Source organism: Anopheles maculipalpis, chromosome 2RL (genome assembly GCF_943734695.1).
Source record: "Anopheles maculipalpis chromosome 2RL, idAnoMacuDA_375_x, whole genome shotgun sequence".
Classification (NCBI taxonomy): domain Eukaryota; kingdom Metazoa; phylum Arthropoda; class Insecta; order Diptera; family Culicidae; genus Anopheles; species Anopheles maculipalpis.
In genome coordinates this window covers 52,736,708-52,749,275 of record NC_064871.1, presented here as the reverse complement: position 1 = coordinate 52,749,275, position 12,568 = coordinate 52,736,708, and the positions used below count along the sequence as shown (strand labels likewise).

At 42.0% G+C, this 12,568-nt stretch overlaps 3 protein-coding genes and 2 non-coding genes across 5 annotated transcripts in view; 3 read left to right on the top strand and 2 right to left on the bottom strand.

Moving 5' to 3' along the window:
* LOC126558919 (GILT-like protein 1) overlaps window positions 1-12,568 on the top strand; it is a 149,413-nt gene that overhangs the window by 54,924 nt on the left and 81,921 nt on the right. The window lies entirely within an intron of this gene.
* On the top strand, window positions 315-8,157 carry LOC126556874 (ran-binding protein 16). The gene is made up of 12 exons (XM_050212419.1): window positions 315-411; window positions 483-2,278; window positions 2,370-2,514; window positions 3,145-3,428; window positions 3,493-3,683; window positions 3,757-3,968; window positions 4,059-4,197; window positions 4,300-4,377; window positions 5,763-5,967; window positions 6,044-6,163; window positions 6,232-6,319; window positions 8,024-8,157. Exons 1-12 carry the CDS (start codon window positions 409-411, stop codon window positions 8,030-8,032), a joined length of 3,270 nt encoding a protein of 1,089 aa, XP_050068376.1. The 5' UTR covers window positions 315-408; the 3' UTR covers window positions 8,033-8,157.
* On the bottom strand, window positions 5,447-5,518 carry Trnaq-cug (transfer RNA glutamine (anticodon CUG)). Its single transcript has one exon. It is a non-coding gene; the product is annotated as a tRNA-Gln (tRNA).
* LOC126558272 (UPF0415 protein C7orf25 homolog) lies at window positions 9,407-10,601 on the bottom strand. Its single transcript, XM_050214257.1, has one exon. The coding sequence runs from the start codon at window positions 10,577-10,579 to the stop codon at window positions 9,410-9,412; it is 1,170 nt and encodes a 389-aa protein (XP_050070214.1). The 5' UTR covers window positions 10,580-10,601; the 3' UTR covers window positions 9,407-9,409.
* On the top strand, window positions 11,161-11,232 carry Trnag-ucc (transfer RNA glycine (anticodon UCC)). The gene has a single exon. It is a non-coding gene; the product is annotated as a tRNA-Gly (tRNA).

Below are 12,568 nucleotides of genomic sequence, written 5' to 3'. Positions count from 1 at the left end.
AGCTTTTTGTCAGTTACCCTATGCTTTTTGGTAACCCTATGCTTGGCCGTAACCGTTACCGAGAAAGTAATGCCAATTTCTTTTACTTTACTATTCGATCCTGAGAAAGACGCGTGTTTGGAATAATGCTCCAGAACTGAAGGAGCGTAAAAAAAAGTTTGACCATGACGAATCGGAAATAACATTCCACAGAAGTTTGTTTATGCGTCCTCCGAGCGCTTGTGTGTAGTACGAGTTCTTCCCCGTGAATGTGTGTTGGTGCAAAAAGTAGCGTACGCTAATCGAGAATTATTTATTTATTCCGCACAGGACAGGTTACCACTCTTGACTTACGACCAATCAATCCAAAGCCTGTGACTGCTGAGATATTTCATTGTCGTTAACCGTAAAAAACTGCATTCGATCGTCATGGTAAGTGCTAGCGGAAATGGGAATCAGGAAAATTGAAATTGTATCATCATTCTTCCCTGTCTCTCCCGTAGGAGCCAGAATTGCTTGAAATACTGTGCAAACAGTTCTACGAATCACGCGATGCCCAACGACGGGCGGAAGCGGAAAAGGTACTGTACCACTTCCAGGATGATCCCGATGCACTGTCCAAGTGCCAAACGCTGCTGGATCGTGCGAACTCGAGCTTCTCGCAACTGTTTGCCACAACCATCCTGACGAAGCTGGTGACGAAAAACATACAGGTGTTGCGGATGCAGCAGCGAGTGGACATACGAAACTACGTGCTGAACTATTTGGCGACCCGTCCGAATCTGCAGCCGTTCGTTATACAAGCGTTAATATCGCTGCTCGTGAAAATAACGAAGCTCTGCTGGATTGACATGTACGAGCAGGAGTACGTGTTCCAAAATATTCTGCAAGATGTGAAGGAGTTTCTCGGCGGATCCGTGGAGCACTGCGTAATTGGAGTACAAATTCTGTCGCAACTGACCGTGGAGATGAACCAACAGTCGGAAGCGGCCTGCAATCTCACCTTTCCCAAGCATCTGCGCATCACGAGCCTGTACCGTGACAAGATGCTGTACGATATTTTCATACTGGCGTGCACGTTGCTTAGCCAGGCGAAAGATAATGTTTGCAAAAATTTGGCCTGTTTGGATGAAGCTCAACAGGGACTGTTTACGCATCTGCTAGAGCTGGCACGGAATTGTTTGAGCTACGATTTCGTCGGCGCTACGGCTGACGAATCGTCGGATGATATCGCTACGGTACAGATACCGCCCAACTGGCGGCCAGCATTTTTGGACTCGGAATCCGATTCGTTGAAGCTGTTCTTCGATCTGTACCACATACTTCCGACGCATCTGTCCAGCTTGGCACTATCCTGTCTGGCCCAGATCACATCAATTCGGCGTTCGATTTTTAGCAATCCGGAGCGTATCAAGTTTCTCACCAAGCTAGTGAAGGGTGCGACGGATATTCTCAAAACGTCACACGGGTTGAGCGATCCGGAAAACTACCACGAGTTTTGCCGACTACTGGCCCGGCTTAAATCCAACTATCAGCTCAGTGAGCTCGTGATCGTGGAAAACTACCCGGAAGCGATTCAGTTGATAGCCAAGTTTACGGTACAATCGTTGCAAATGTGGCAATCAGCACCGAATAGCATCCATTATTTGCTGTCTCTATGGCAGCGGCTGATCGCGTCACTGCCGTACGTGAAATCGCCCGAGCCGCATTTCCTAGAAACGTACACGCCGGAAGTGACGAAAGCGTTCATTACCTCGAAGCTGGACGCCGTCCCTGTGATTGTGCGCGAAGGGCTTGAAGATCCGGTGGACGATACGGATGTGGTGCAGCAGCAGCTGGAACAATTTTCTACCATTGGGCGCTGTGAGTACGACAAAACGTGTGCACTGTTGGTGCAGCTGTTCGATCAAACGGCCAACCGGTACCAAGAGATACTGTCCAGCCCAACGACCGCAAATCATATCGATTTGCAAATCTGTGAAGGTCAGCTCACGTGGCTGGTGTACATCATTGGAGCATCGATCGGTGGCCGGATTGCGACACCTTCGTGCGACGACCATGACGTGCTGGAATGCGACATTATCATACGAGTGTTGCAGCTGATGACGCTAACCGATTCGCGGTTGCCACAGTGTGGATGCGAAAAGCTGGAACTAGCCTTTATGTACTTTTTGGCGCATGTACGCAGGATTTACATCACGGAGCACATGCAGAAGTTGAAAATGTTCCCGCGTCTGTCGGAGATACTGGGAGTGAGTGACGACGATATGACCATGCTGACGGTTACAAGTCGAAAGATGTAAGTAGACCAAAAGAAAAAAAAAGAAAGGCCTTCCGCAAAAAGTTTTTGTACTTATTTGTAATCTGTTGTGTTTTGGAATTATTTGCAGTATAACAAACCTGAAATATTTGGGTAACTCGGAGCCGGTGCTACGAAAGACGCTTGCTTTGTTAAATGACCTTACCCTAATCTGCTCTTCCGTGCGAAAGCTCATCAAATTAGACGAGATCCAGTTTATGTTAAACAATCGTACGGTAAGGATGAAATTTGTTGAGCGAGTGTTCTCTGGCTTTCTTTAAAATGGTGCTTAACAGGGTTTACCGACTCACAGGACAAGCATCAGAATAGCTTGAACAATGCAGAAATGAAGATGCACAATATGTTGCGACTCGAATACACATTACATCAGTTTAGCTACGCTGTTTCAATTGATAAAACAACTTACAATTGGTTTAGAAAGCCGTTAGATTCGGTATTTTTTCCTTTCCTTGATCATGGATTTGGAGTCGGAACGGTTCGGGTGTTCTGTTTAGCATTTGCGATTAATTTCTCAATACGCTTGAATTAAGCACTCAGTATAAAAAATCTAACAACACATTTGTGTGACAATACGAGGAAAATGATGTAATGTGTATTGAATTTATATTTGTAGTAGAATGGTGAGAGTACGATAACGGTCTTCTTTATTCGTATGCTCTTAAGTTGTTATTGAAAAAGTGTAAAATGGCCTGAAGTTTAGTTGCTAACAGCATAGTTCACAGAAGACAGAATTGCCCGAACAAGCGAACCTCACGTTTGATGAATAGTTTGCTCCTAGCTCTATACTTTGTAATCAACCTCTAGTAACCTCCGCTTAATAATGCATCGCTCTCTGCCATCCGCAGCGTGAACACTTTTCATTCTTAGGTTCTGGTACGGTAGCTGCCACACGATGCCGCAGCATGTTCTACACCTGTCTAGGCCGTTTGCTGATGATGGATCTCGGTGAAGACGTGGAACGTTTCAACACCTTCATGATGCCGCTAACGAAAACGATCGAAAACATCATCATGATGAACTTTCCAAGTGAAGAAGCCAAGAAGGAGCTGATAGGATTGTCACGCGATTTACGAGGATTGGCCTTAGCGTTCAATGCTAAAATGCCGTACATGATGCTGTTTGATTGGATGTAAGTGGTAGGATGAAAGCTGCACGTATGTTTCGTTTTTATTATAATCTCTGACGTATTTCAGCTATCCCGACTATTCGCCCATCTTAATTCGAGCAGTGCAAATGTGGGCTCACGATCCTACGGTCACGACACCAGTGCTGAAGCTATTCACCGAACTAGTCTACAACCGATCGCAGCGTTTGGTGTTTGATGTCTCTAGTCCAAACGGCATCCTGCTCTTCAGAGAAACGTCCAAGTTGATCTGTTGTTATGGTAAGAATGTCCTACAGCAATGATCAATCACATTATTAACTCGACTAATTTCATTGTTTTCTCCTGCTTCCAGGTGAAAGTATGCTATCACTAAATGTGCCCAGCGAACAGATGTATCCCATGAAGCTGAAAGGCATTTCGGTGTGTTTTCAAATGCTGAAGCAAATCCTCAGTGGAAACTACGTCAATTTTGGCGTGTTCAAGCTGTACGGCGATAATGCACTAGATAATGTGCTTAACATGACCGCTAAGCTGATATTGACCATCCCGCACGAGGATATACTTGTATGTTGTCAATCTGATGCTTCCGATGCATCATTATGTATGTTATGCTATATTTTTCTAAATGTAATTATGTACTCCTTTTCGTTGCAGGTTTACCCGAAACTATCGCTATCGTACTACACGCTTATACAGTGCTTGGCCCAGGATCACATCTCATACCTATCCACGCTCGAACCACCGCTATTTTTGTACATTCTAGAAAGTATATCCCAAGGATTGAATGCATTAGGTAAGTTGCTGTGTAGTGTATAGTGCTTAGAACCATAAAATCTTTTTTTTTTTTTAGATAGGAGTAGCAAGAATAAATTTGATTAATAATTTTCTTTTGCAGAAACTGTCATTTGTTCATCTTGTTGCCAAACGTTGGATCACATTGTGACGTACATTTTCAAGCAGCTACAACTGAATGGTGAGTTCTTTTACTGTAATTGAGATGTATGGAGTGAAATTGCTTGTTTTTCCATTACTAATAACCATAGTCTTGAATTTACATTCAATGCTTTTATGCAAAGAAGTAAAGAAATGATCTGGTGTTGGTTCCAATGATCCGCATTTGTGATTTAAATAACATTCCTATACAAGTGCTAATTAAAATGATTAGTCATCACACACTTATGCCAGGTGTGTCAAACTCTCGGTCACGGTCAAAAGATTTTGTGCTATAGGCTTGTACGAAAATTCAATTCATTGCCGCTGAGAACAGTTCGTAGTCCCTACGATGATATTGCACTGAACACTGGTTTAAACATTCATTTCGATACAAAAGAGTAACCAAAATAATAGCTCAGATTTTTTCGCTAGTTTCTTTAATATTTTAAATGACACACAGCATCGTTTTCGTGAAGTTATCCACTATTAGAAGGGGTTTTCTTACTTCAGAAGTGAAAAGATGTTGCAACATTTAAAACTGCTTTAACCGATCATCAGACTGAGTTCAGGGAAAAACATTATCGATCGAAAAATCTTCAATTGATGTTCCTTGACTGGTTTTAATTGTGGATTTTTATTTTGGAAAGTGGCTGTAATATTTTTTCTTTATAAACTCGTCAGATTTTCCAAAAGTATGTTAGTATAATACAAAAGATAATGGACTGTAAGCTAGATCGCATTAGATTTTCCATTATTTATTTCCACGTAATCGATAAGTAGAAACAAAAATACTCGTTATGCGAGAATATGCTCGTTGAAAGAAGTGTTTTTATTGTGTCTTGTATTGTGTTTATATGCAAAAAAAAAAATGTTAGAAGGAATACTAGCATGATTGAACTTCAGTGACGCAAGAAAAAAGTGTGTTGATTAAAAGCTAACACTCCAGTGATACGAGTTTGACATACCTGCCTGATATGATAGAAAGAGATTTAAATGAAATGAGCAAATTAAGTAATTTGAGCATTTTCGTGTGAAGATTTGAAGGGATCTGTAATATGTGTAGAATATGTGTGAAAAGTAAAAACTAAAAAAAAAGACTTTGAGAGAGCAGGTTCCACCGAGATTTGAACTCGGATCGTTGGATTCAGAGTCCAAAGTGCTAACCATTACACCATGGAACCACGTTAGGGAGGGCGGATTTATTTCCGTACAGAAACCGAAATCGGTACTCGGTCAGTTGTTACTATACAATAGTAACTATTGTATAGTTTATACTATACAATAGTATACTATTTTATTTTACATGTGTGTGAGCTGCATTACATCCCAGGAAATCAAAAGATATCCTGACACGCAACAGCTACCAAATCTAATTGCAATCGCAATCTTTAATTTTATTTTGATGTCCGCCTATCATACTTCCAGTATCTACATTCCCGAACAAAAAACATCGCCAGGTAGTTCCGCCAGAAAATAACATGTTTTTGAAGGTAATGGAACTGCATCCCGAAATCCTGCAGGGTCTACTATCGACCATGATGAATATAGTAATGTTCGAGGACTGCAAACATCATTGGTCCATGTCCCGTCCGTTGCTCGTGTTAATACTGTTGTACGAGGATTGCTTTCGGTAAGAATGGTTCCCAAGGAACTGTGGAGGTATTAACAAATTTGTATTAAAAAAATATTTTTTGTTTATTTCACAGTCGAATCCGTGAAACACTCATCCAGTCCCAACCTGTAGCTAAACAGCAAAACATGGCACGTTTATTTGAATTGCTGATGGATGGTATCGAGCGAAACCTGTTAATTCAGAATCGGGACAAGTGCGTAATTTGAAAACCGAAGCTATTTTACCGACATTTGAACAATACCAATTTGATCATTTTTTCAGATTCACACAGAACCTTTTGCAGTTCCGTCGGGACATGAATGCATCACTCAAGATTACACCGCAGCCTAACTCGACGGCAAATGAAATGGTAAAGTATTGTGTTTAATTTCTTACTCTTTAGTGCAGTGCCTCAAACATAAATATGAACACCGTGAAACCAATCTGGTTATGTTGTCTACTTCGGTCGTTTTGTGATAGATCTTTTGTCATTCTTTTTGGTGGCCAAGAATATTGGGGTGTTTTATTTGCCAGCTATATGGAATAATCCATTCTATAGTAATATCCGATTTTGCTTTAGTGTTATCATTTGAAACACTGTCCTGTATCGTTAGTCAGGTATAAAACATATTCTGTTAAATGCAAAAGATTATCTGACCAGGACCTTACGTTTACGTCTGACTAAAAACAGAGAGTGAAAATGTTCGCCTAGAATATTTCTGTACAGAAGCTGAATGATTCCAATTATACTTACTTACTTACTTATCAGGCGCTACAACTGCTTTGCGGTCTTGGCCTGACACAGCAGAGTCCGGAATCACTCTCGGTCCCACGCCGTCGTCCGCCAATCCGTTATCCCGGTCTTGATGGCGGATGATTTCACACCATCCTCCCACCTCAATCTGGGGCTACCACGCCTCCTCTGTCCGTGTGGACGGCCTAAAAAGCCTTTCTGAGCTGGGTCGTCCGGTGCCATGCGTACAACATGAGCAGCCCATGGGAGCCTGGTGAGCCTAATTCGATGCACGACGGAGAGGTGGTCCATTTCTCAGAGGCATATATGATTACTGGGACTATAAAGGTACGATACAGTCCCAGCTTCGACCGTCGCGACAGGTTGTTTGAGGTGAGATGTTTCCTCAGGCTGTAGAATGACCGGCTGGCCGCCAGCATCCTAGCGTGCAACTCTGTCTCTATGCTGATTTCGGTGCTGACCTTTGACCAAAGATAGGTGAAGTTTTGGACGACTTTAAATTTGCGGTCACTTATCCGTATATCATCCCCACGTAGTTCCGGATTTCTTAGTAGGGCCGCTGATGGTGCCACCATCAATTTGGTCTTTGCCTCGTTAATCTGCAACCCGAGGTTTTCTGCCGCCTGCTCAATCCTTTGGTAGGCCTGTGCTACCTGGGAAAGCCGCAGACCAATGATGTCTATATCATCAGCGTATGCCAGGATCTGGGTTGACTTATAGCAGATGGTTACCGAAGACTCCACACCCGAGTCACGGATGGCCCTCTTTAGCGCCAAGTTGGATAGGAGACAGGTGAGCCCATCAAAGAAAAGGACCCTGAGAGTTTTCCATCCACCTTCACCTGGGATGTGACGTTGGTCATGGTCATTCTAGCAAGCCTGATCAGTTTGGCCGAGATTCCAAAAGAGCTCACGGCCTCATAGAGTTTAACCCTGGCTTAGCTATCATATGCGGCCTTGAAATCTATGAAGAGATGGTACGTGTTCAACTGCTGTTCAGCCATCTTCTCCAAGATTTGCAGCATGGCGATTCCACTTAAAACCTTTTTTTAATTTTGGCTTAACCTACAGGGTTCCTGTAAACTAGCACAGGATTAAAAAATGTCTTAAAAATGAGAATCCTGTACCTGTACCAAATTGAAGTAAGAAACCCCAAGAATAAGAAGGTATAGGAAAAGATTAGGAAAAAATCCTTGACTCAACTCATTCCATAATGTTGAAGATTGCATTATATTTAAGAAGTTTTCGAATGTTCGTTCGCTACACTATTTCTAACGAGACACCATTTAATTAAACATTTGCTTCTACTCCATGTTTCTAGGACGATTAAAACGAGGAACTGCAGTTGGTCAGTGTTGCAGTACAGTCATACCCAGCAGCATTGATTGAACTCGAGATACAAGAAGGAAACAGTGTTATCCTTTTTGATGTTTAAAGTTACTGTATGATGGAAAAAAAAGTTACGTACAGACACACACACGCGCGCAGTAACAAGAGAAAATGGATGAAGAGTAGCAAAAACCAGCGGTAGTGTGTAAATGAAATCATCTCGCCAACGGCAGGGAATTGTTGTACTTTTTTGTGCCCAAAATTGTAACGCCCGCGCGCCTCTCGAAACGGTTTGCGAAGTGTAATGTGTAATGAAGAAAACAGTAACGATTTGAACGAACATTATCGACTCGTAAAATGCTTTACACGGACGAGGAAAAGAAGAAAGGTAAAATATTTGTTCGTTTGTATCATTATGCATATAAGCGCCCGTATCCTCTTTAGGAATCGTTTTCTATCCCCCAGTAGAGAGGCATATTTTGAAAACAATTTGAATAATTTTGTTGTTGACCTTTGTGTACCGGTATTTGGCTTCCTTTTCATCGTGGCTGGTTTCTGTTTGTGATGAGGATCTGTGAGTAACAAGGGGATTCACAAGGGACATTTCACTTTTTTTTAAATTCCATACTTTAATAATCTGCTGCATACACACACACAGGAATGGCAACTACATTCCTGTCTTTTCTATAGTATATCTAATTTAGAAGCAATGCACGTTTACAAAGAATGGGAAGATCGAAATGGGGATAAAGGGAGGCCCTGTAAGCAGGCTAATATAAGCTGCTCTCATTTATAGTTAGGGTAAACATTGCTGAGCACACGTTTAAATGATTATGGTTTTAATGAAATTATTCAGTTAAGCCAGTTACAATCGGTTCCATTTGTCACCAATCACCTCCATCGTGCACCGGAAGATCGTTTCACTTTCTTTGAAATGCGGCAAAAAACAGCATCCTTATGGTTAGGTGTACAGCAGTACTTTATAGTCAGTCTATTTGAGTGGAAGAGAGAACGATTTAAAGTAAATCAAACCCGGCAGAATGCAGGTTTACTGCGGCAATCTTGGCAAAGAAAAGATGGAAAACAACAACAAAACACGGAATAAAGCGCAAAAGATCGAAAAATTTGGATTTTGGATCCAGTTGCTATGGCGCTATTGTGTACAGAGGAACCCCAAAAGCAGGCACAGACGATGGTAGAATGTGAAATGCGGAGAATGAATAAACACGAAATGTGAGAAATGTAACACGTGTAGTGCACATATAAGCTCCAAAATGAGAAAATAGTCGACAACGGCGGACACCGAACGTGGTAGTTCAATAATTTTGAGCTTAATAATTTATTCTTCAATTGCGATTTGCTTCACTTGATCATCAGCTCACTCTGGCAGTGGTTTAGCCGTGCGCTCTTTATCCTCCGTCAGGGCTCTTGCGTCGTGCAGGAAAACCGGCACCTCGAGACCCTGCATCTTGGCCGCCCGCGTAAATCCTTCGTTGGAGGTGACAGTCACTGCTCGATGGTACAGCCCGAAGGCGAACACCTGCAGACTTCGCGGGCGTATTTTACCACCCAGCTTCAGTGACTGTAGCTCCTTTGGGGCTTGCTCGAGAGGCACATCTGGCAACACGTGAATGCGGGTGAACAGCTCCTTGGCACGCATCTTCTCCTGCTCACCGCCCAATATCGAGAGGATGTCGTGAAAGGAATCGTACGCCGTTTGGCAACAGATCAACCGTTTGCCTTCAAACAATCGGTCCAGCACCGGTTTGACGGGTTTGTCTCGCTCCCAGCAAGCCTGTTCGGAGAGTAGCGGCTGTTTGTACTCCCATCGGGCCGATCCATTAGTCATCGCACTACAGTACGCTATAAGCGTCGTCACGTCCACATTAAGCAATCGTATTTCGTCCTTTGGATTGGTTTCCGATAGAGACGTGGAAGGACCTGCCACCGTTACCTCGTCGTTCCGTGTTTCTTTCGGCAGTATCACCACCCGCACACCGATCCGCTGCAGTTCCTCGATCAACTCACTGTCTAGCTTGCTCAGGAAGCGAAACACGACTGTAGGTGGTCGAAACATGTACGGGAAATTACAGGCAGCCTGCACATACTCTTCCGCTTGTTCCAGTATCGATTTCGAACCGTAACTCGTCCGCCCGTACACCGCATCGCTGAGCGATTTTGGATTGCGGGCAATCACCTTGATCCAAGTGGCACCACCATCGCACACGATATCCACCCGCAACGGGCAGGCCCGGTCCTCGACCGGAAGCGGATAGTCAACGTGTTTCACGTCACTGCTCGCCAGCAAACAGTCCACCAAACATCCGAAGTGGGTAAGATTGCTACAAAGAATGTGATTAATGGTGACGGTCCGGTTCGCTTTCACTCGGTTCAGGAACTTTAGCTCTTGGCTGATTTTCTTCTGAATTTTTTTCACTCCCTCGATGGTGTTTCGCTGGGAAAGGCTCTTGAGTAGCTTTTCGCCGAGTTCGATCTTTTCTTGCGCCAGTTGCGTCAACTCCTCGATGGTGTGTTCATAGTTTTGCATCGTTCCTTTCCGAGCGTGTGAACCGAGGCTTTGTTTAAACGGAGAGCGACACACTACAAAGTTGTTTCACTACTTATAAATAAGCTCATAAATCTTACAGTCTTTCTTCAACCAAACGGGCAAAGTTCCGTCGTATGGTATGGCTACGATGAGCACTAGACTAGCACAGATTGAATTTGTGATTTGGGAGATTTTGTTTTGGTTTCAAAAACCCCCTTATTGTTTCGCTTGTGTCAATTTGACGTTTTGTGCAATCAAGTTGTAAAAAAGGAAGGTAGGGAAAGACGACGAAGGGGATAATGTGAATAGTAGATGCGTTTAGAATGTATTTTTTGTATCATTACTGTAACGAAAAGAATAATGTTTTTATGAAAAATATTTACTATCATTTATTCCATTCATTACATACACACAAAAACAGGAGTAAAATTAATTGCAAGTAGGGGTAGTGTTCGTTTATGAAATAAATAGGAAATCATTGCATACTCGTAGAATTTAGTTTTCAACTGGGAAGTATGCCAGAAATCGAAGGAAAACTAGTTTGAATTAAAATATGTATCTAAGCACACATTCCTCGACGTGCGTCGGTGGTGTAATGGTCAGCATAGTTGCCTTCCAAGCAGTTGATCCGGGTTCGATTCCCGGCCGACGCACTGAGCTTTTTTTATTATGGCTGTCTAAAGTTCCCCTATTCTCTATTCCGTTCCGTTTGCAAGAAAGAACACTACTTACAAATATTCCATTATTAAATATTCCAAATTAAACCTGGATCAAATAAATTCATATTAATTTTTGTTCTTACAAGCTAAGCTCGGTAAGATTTCCTGACTACGCAGCATTGTTCCGGAGTGTATAAAGCAAACTCCAGGGTGTATGCAGTTATCGAATTTTACGAATGTATTATAACGTCACTTTAGCCGCCTTAAGCCTTTGTTCTAGAAACTATTTGGATCACCATATTCTGTATACTGGCACCTATTGTGCCTATGCACTACTGGTTTGAGTTTCCGGAGCAAGGAGCATATGTATCTTGTCTACTTTAGCATATGATCTGATTTTTTTTTTATTCATAAAGGACGGCCTGGCCGAATATGATCTGATTAGTTCTGTGGTAAATCACATCCAGCCGAATGTCTGATTTTGTTAAAATTGGCATTCGTCTTAGATTTGGCCTCAGGCAAATTGATTAGCTAACTTTCTCCAAGTTTTTTTTTTATCCAGCAATTAACACAAACGAATCTGGGTAGAGGCGAATTAGTGAACGACTTATCAGCACTGAAATTAAAATAAATATGGAAATTCAGAGAATTTTGCAAGCTCGTACAGAGTACGCAAACTAATGTGGGTCGCTAAACTCAGAAGCAGACAATAGTTCCTATTCACAGAGACCTCAATCAAAAATGTACTGAACGCTAAAGGTAGCAAAAGGGACAATTAATATATAAGGTGACTTTCTTTTTTATTTATACAAAAACGTAAAAAAAACTGCATGGAATAGCATTGAAACGGTTATGATTTATGGTTTATACAATTGTGACTATTTGAACATACAGAGGGGCCCAAAAACGTGCTAAGTTAGCTAGTGATATTGTACCACAACGGAAACTAAGCTTATCTCAGTTCTCCTAACAGTTGAAAGAAGTCTAATGACTCAATGTCTCTCAATGTAAACTAACCAACTGGCCAGGCAGCTTTAGAAATATTGTTAATTGTTATTGATCTTTGTTTCCCACTGATCGCTTTGTTACGCACAGTAGAGATACTGGTAAAGTACGGTTTTATTCATTCCACATTAACACACGGTCAAAATATTTACAAAGTTCTATTTTTCCAACTTCAAATTTAAAAGAAATCTGCTAAGACGCGGGTAGTTCGTCGGGTGTTAGCAATTTAACATAATAGCACTTCCTCATATCAAACACATAAAGTGCAATGCATTAAATACTATTAAAATCTTAACAATTCCACTTACAATTGTTGTAAACTGTG

What these genes read in the sequence shown, in the direction of transcription:
- LOC126556874 (XM_050212419.1), top strand. An exon ending in TCCCGCACGAGGATATACTT is followed by an intron (nt 3,969 to 4,058) that starts GTATGTTGTCAA and finishes TTTTCGTTGCAG; the next exon opens with GTTTACCCGAAACTATCGCT. An exon ending in TTGTACGAGGATTGCTTTCG is followed by an intron (nt 5,968 to 6,043) that starts GTAAGAATGGTT and finishes TTTATTTCACAG; the next exon opens with TCGAATCCGTGAAACACTCA.
- LOC126558272 (XM_050214257.1), bottom strand. Translation starts at nt 10,579, where the DNA reads ATGCAAAACTATGAACACACCATCGAGGAGTTGACGCAACTGGCGCAA.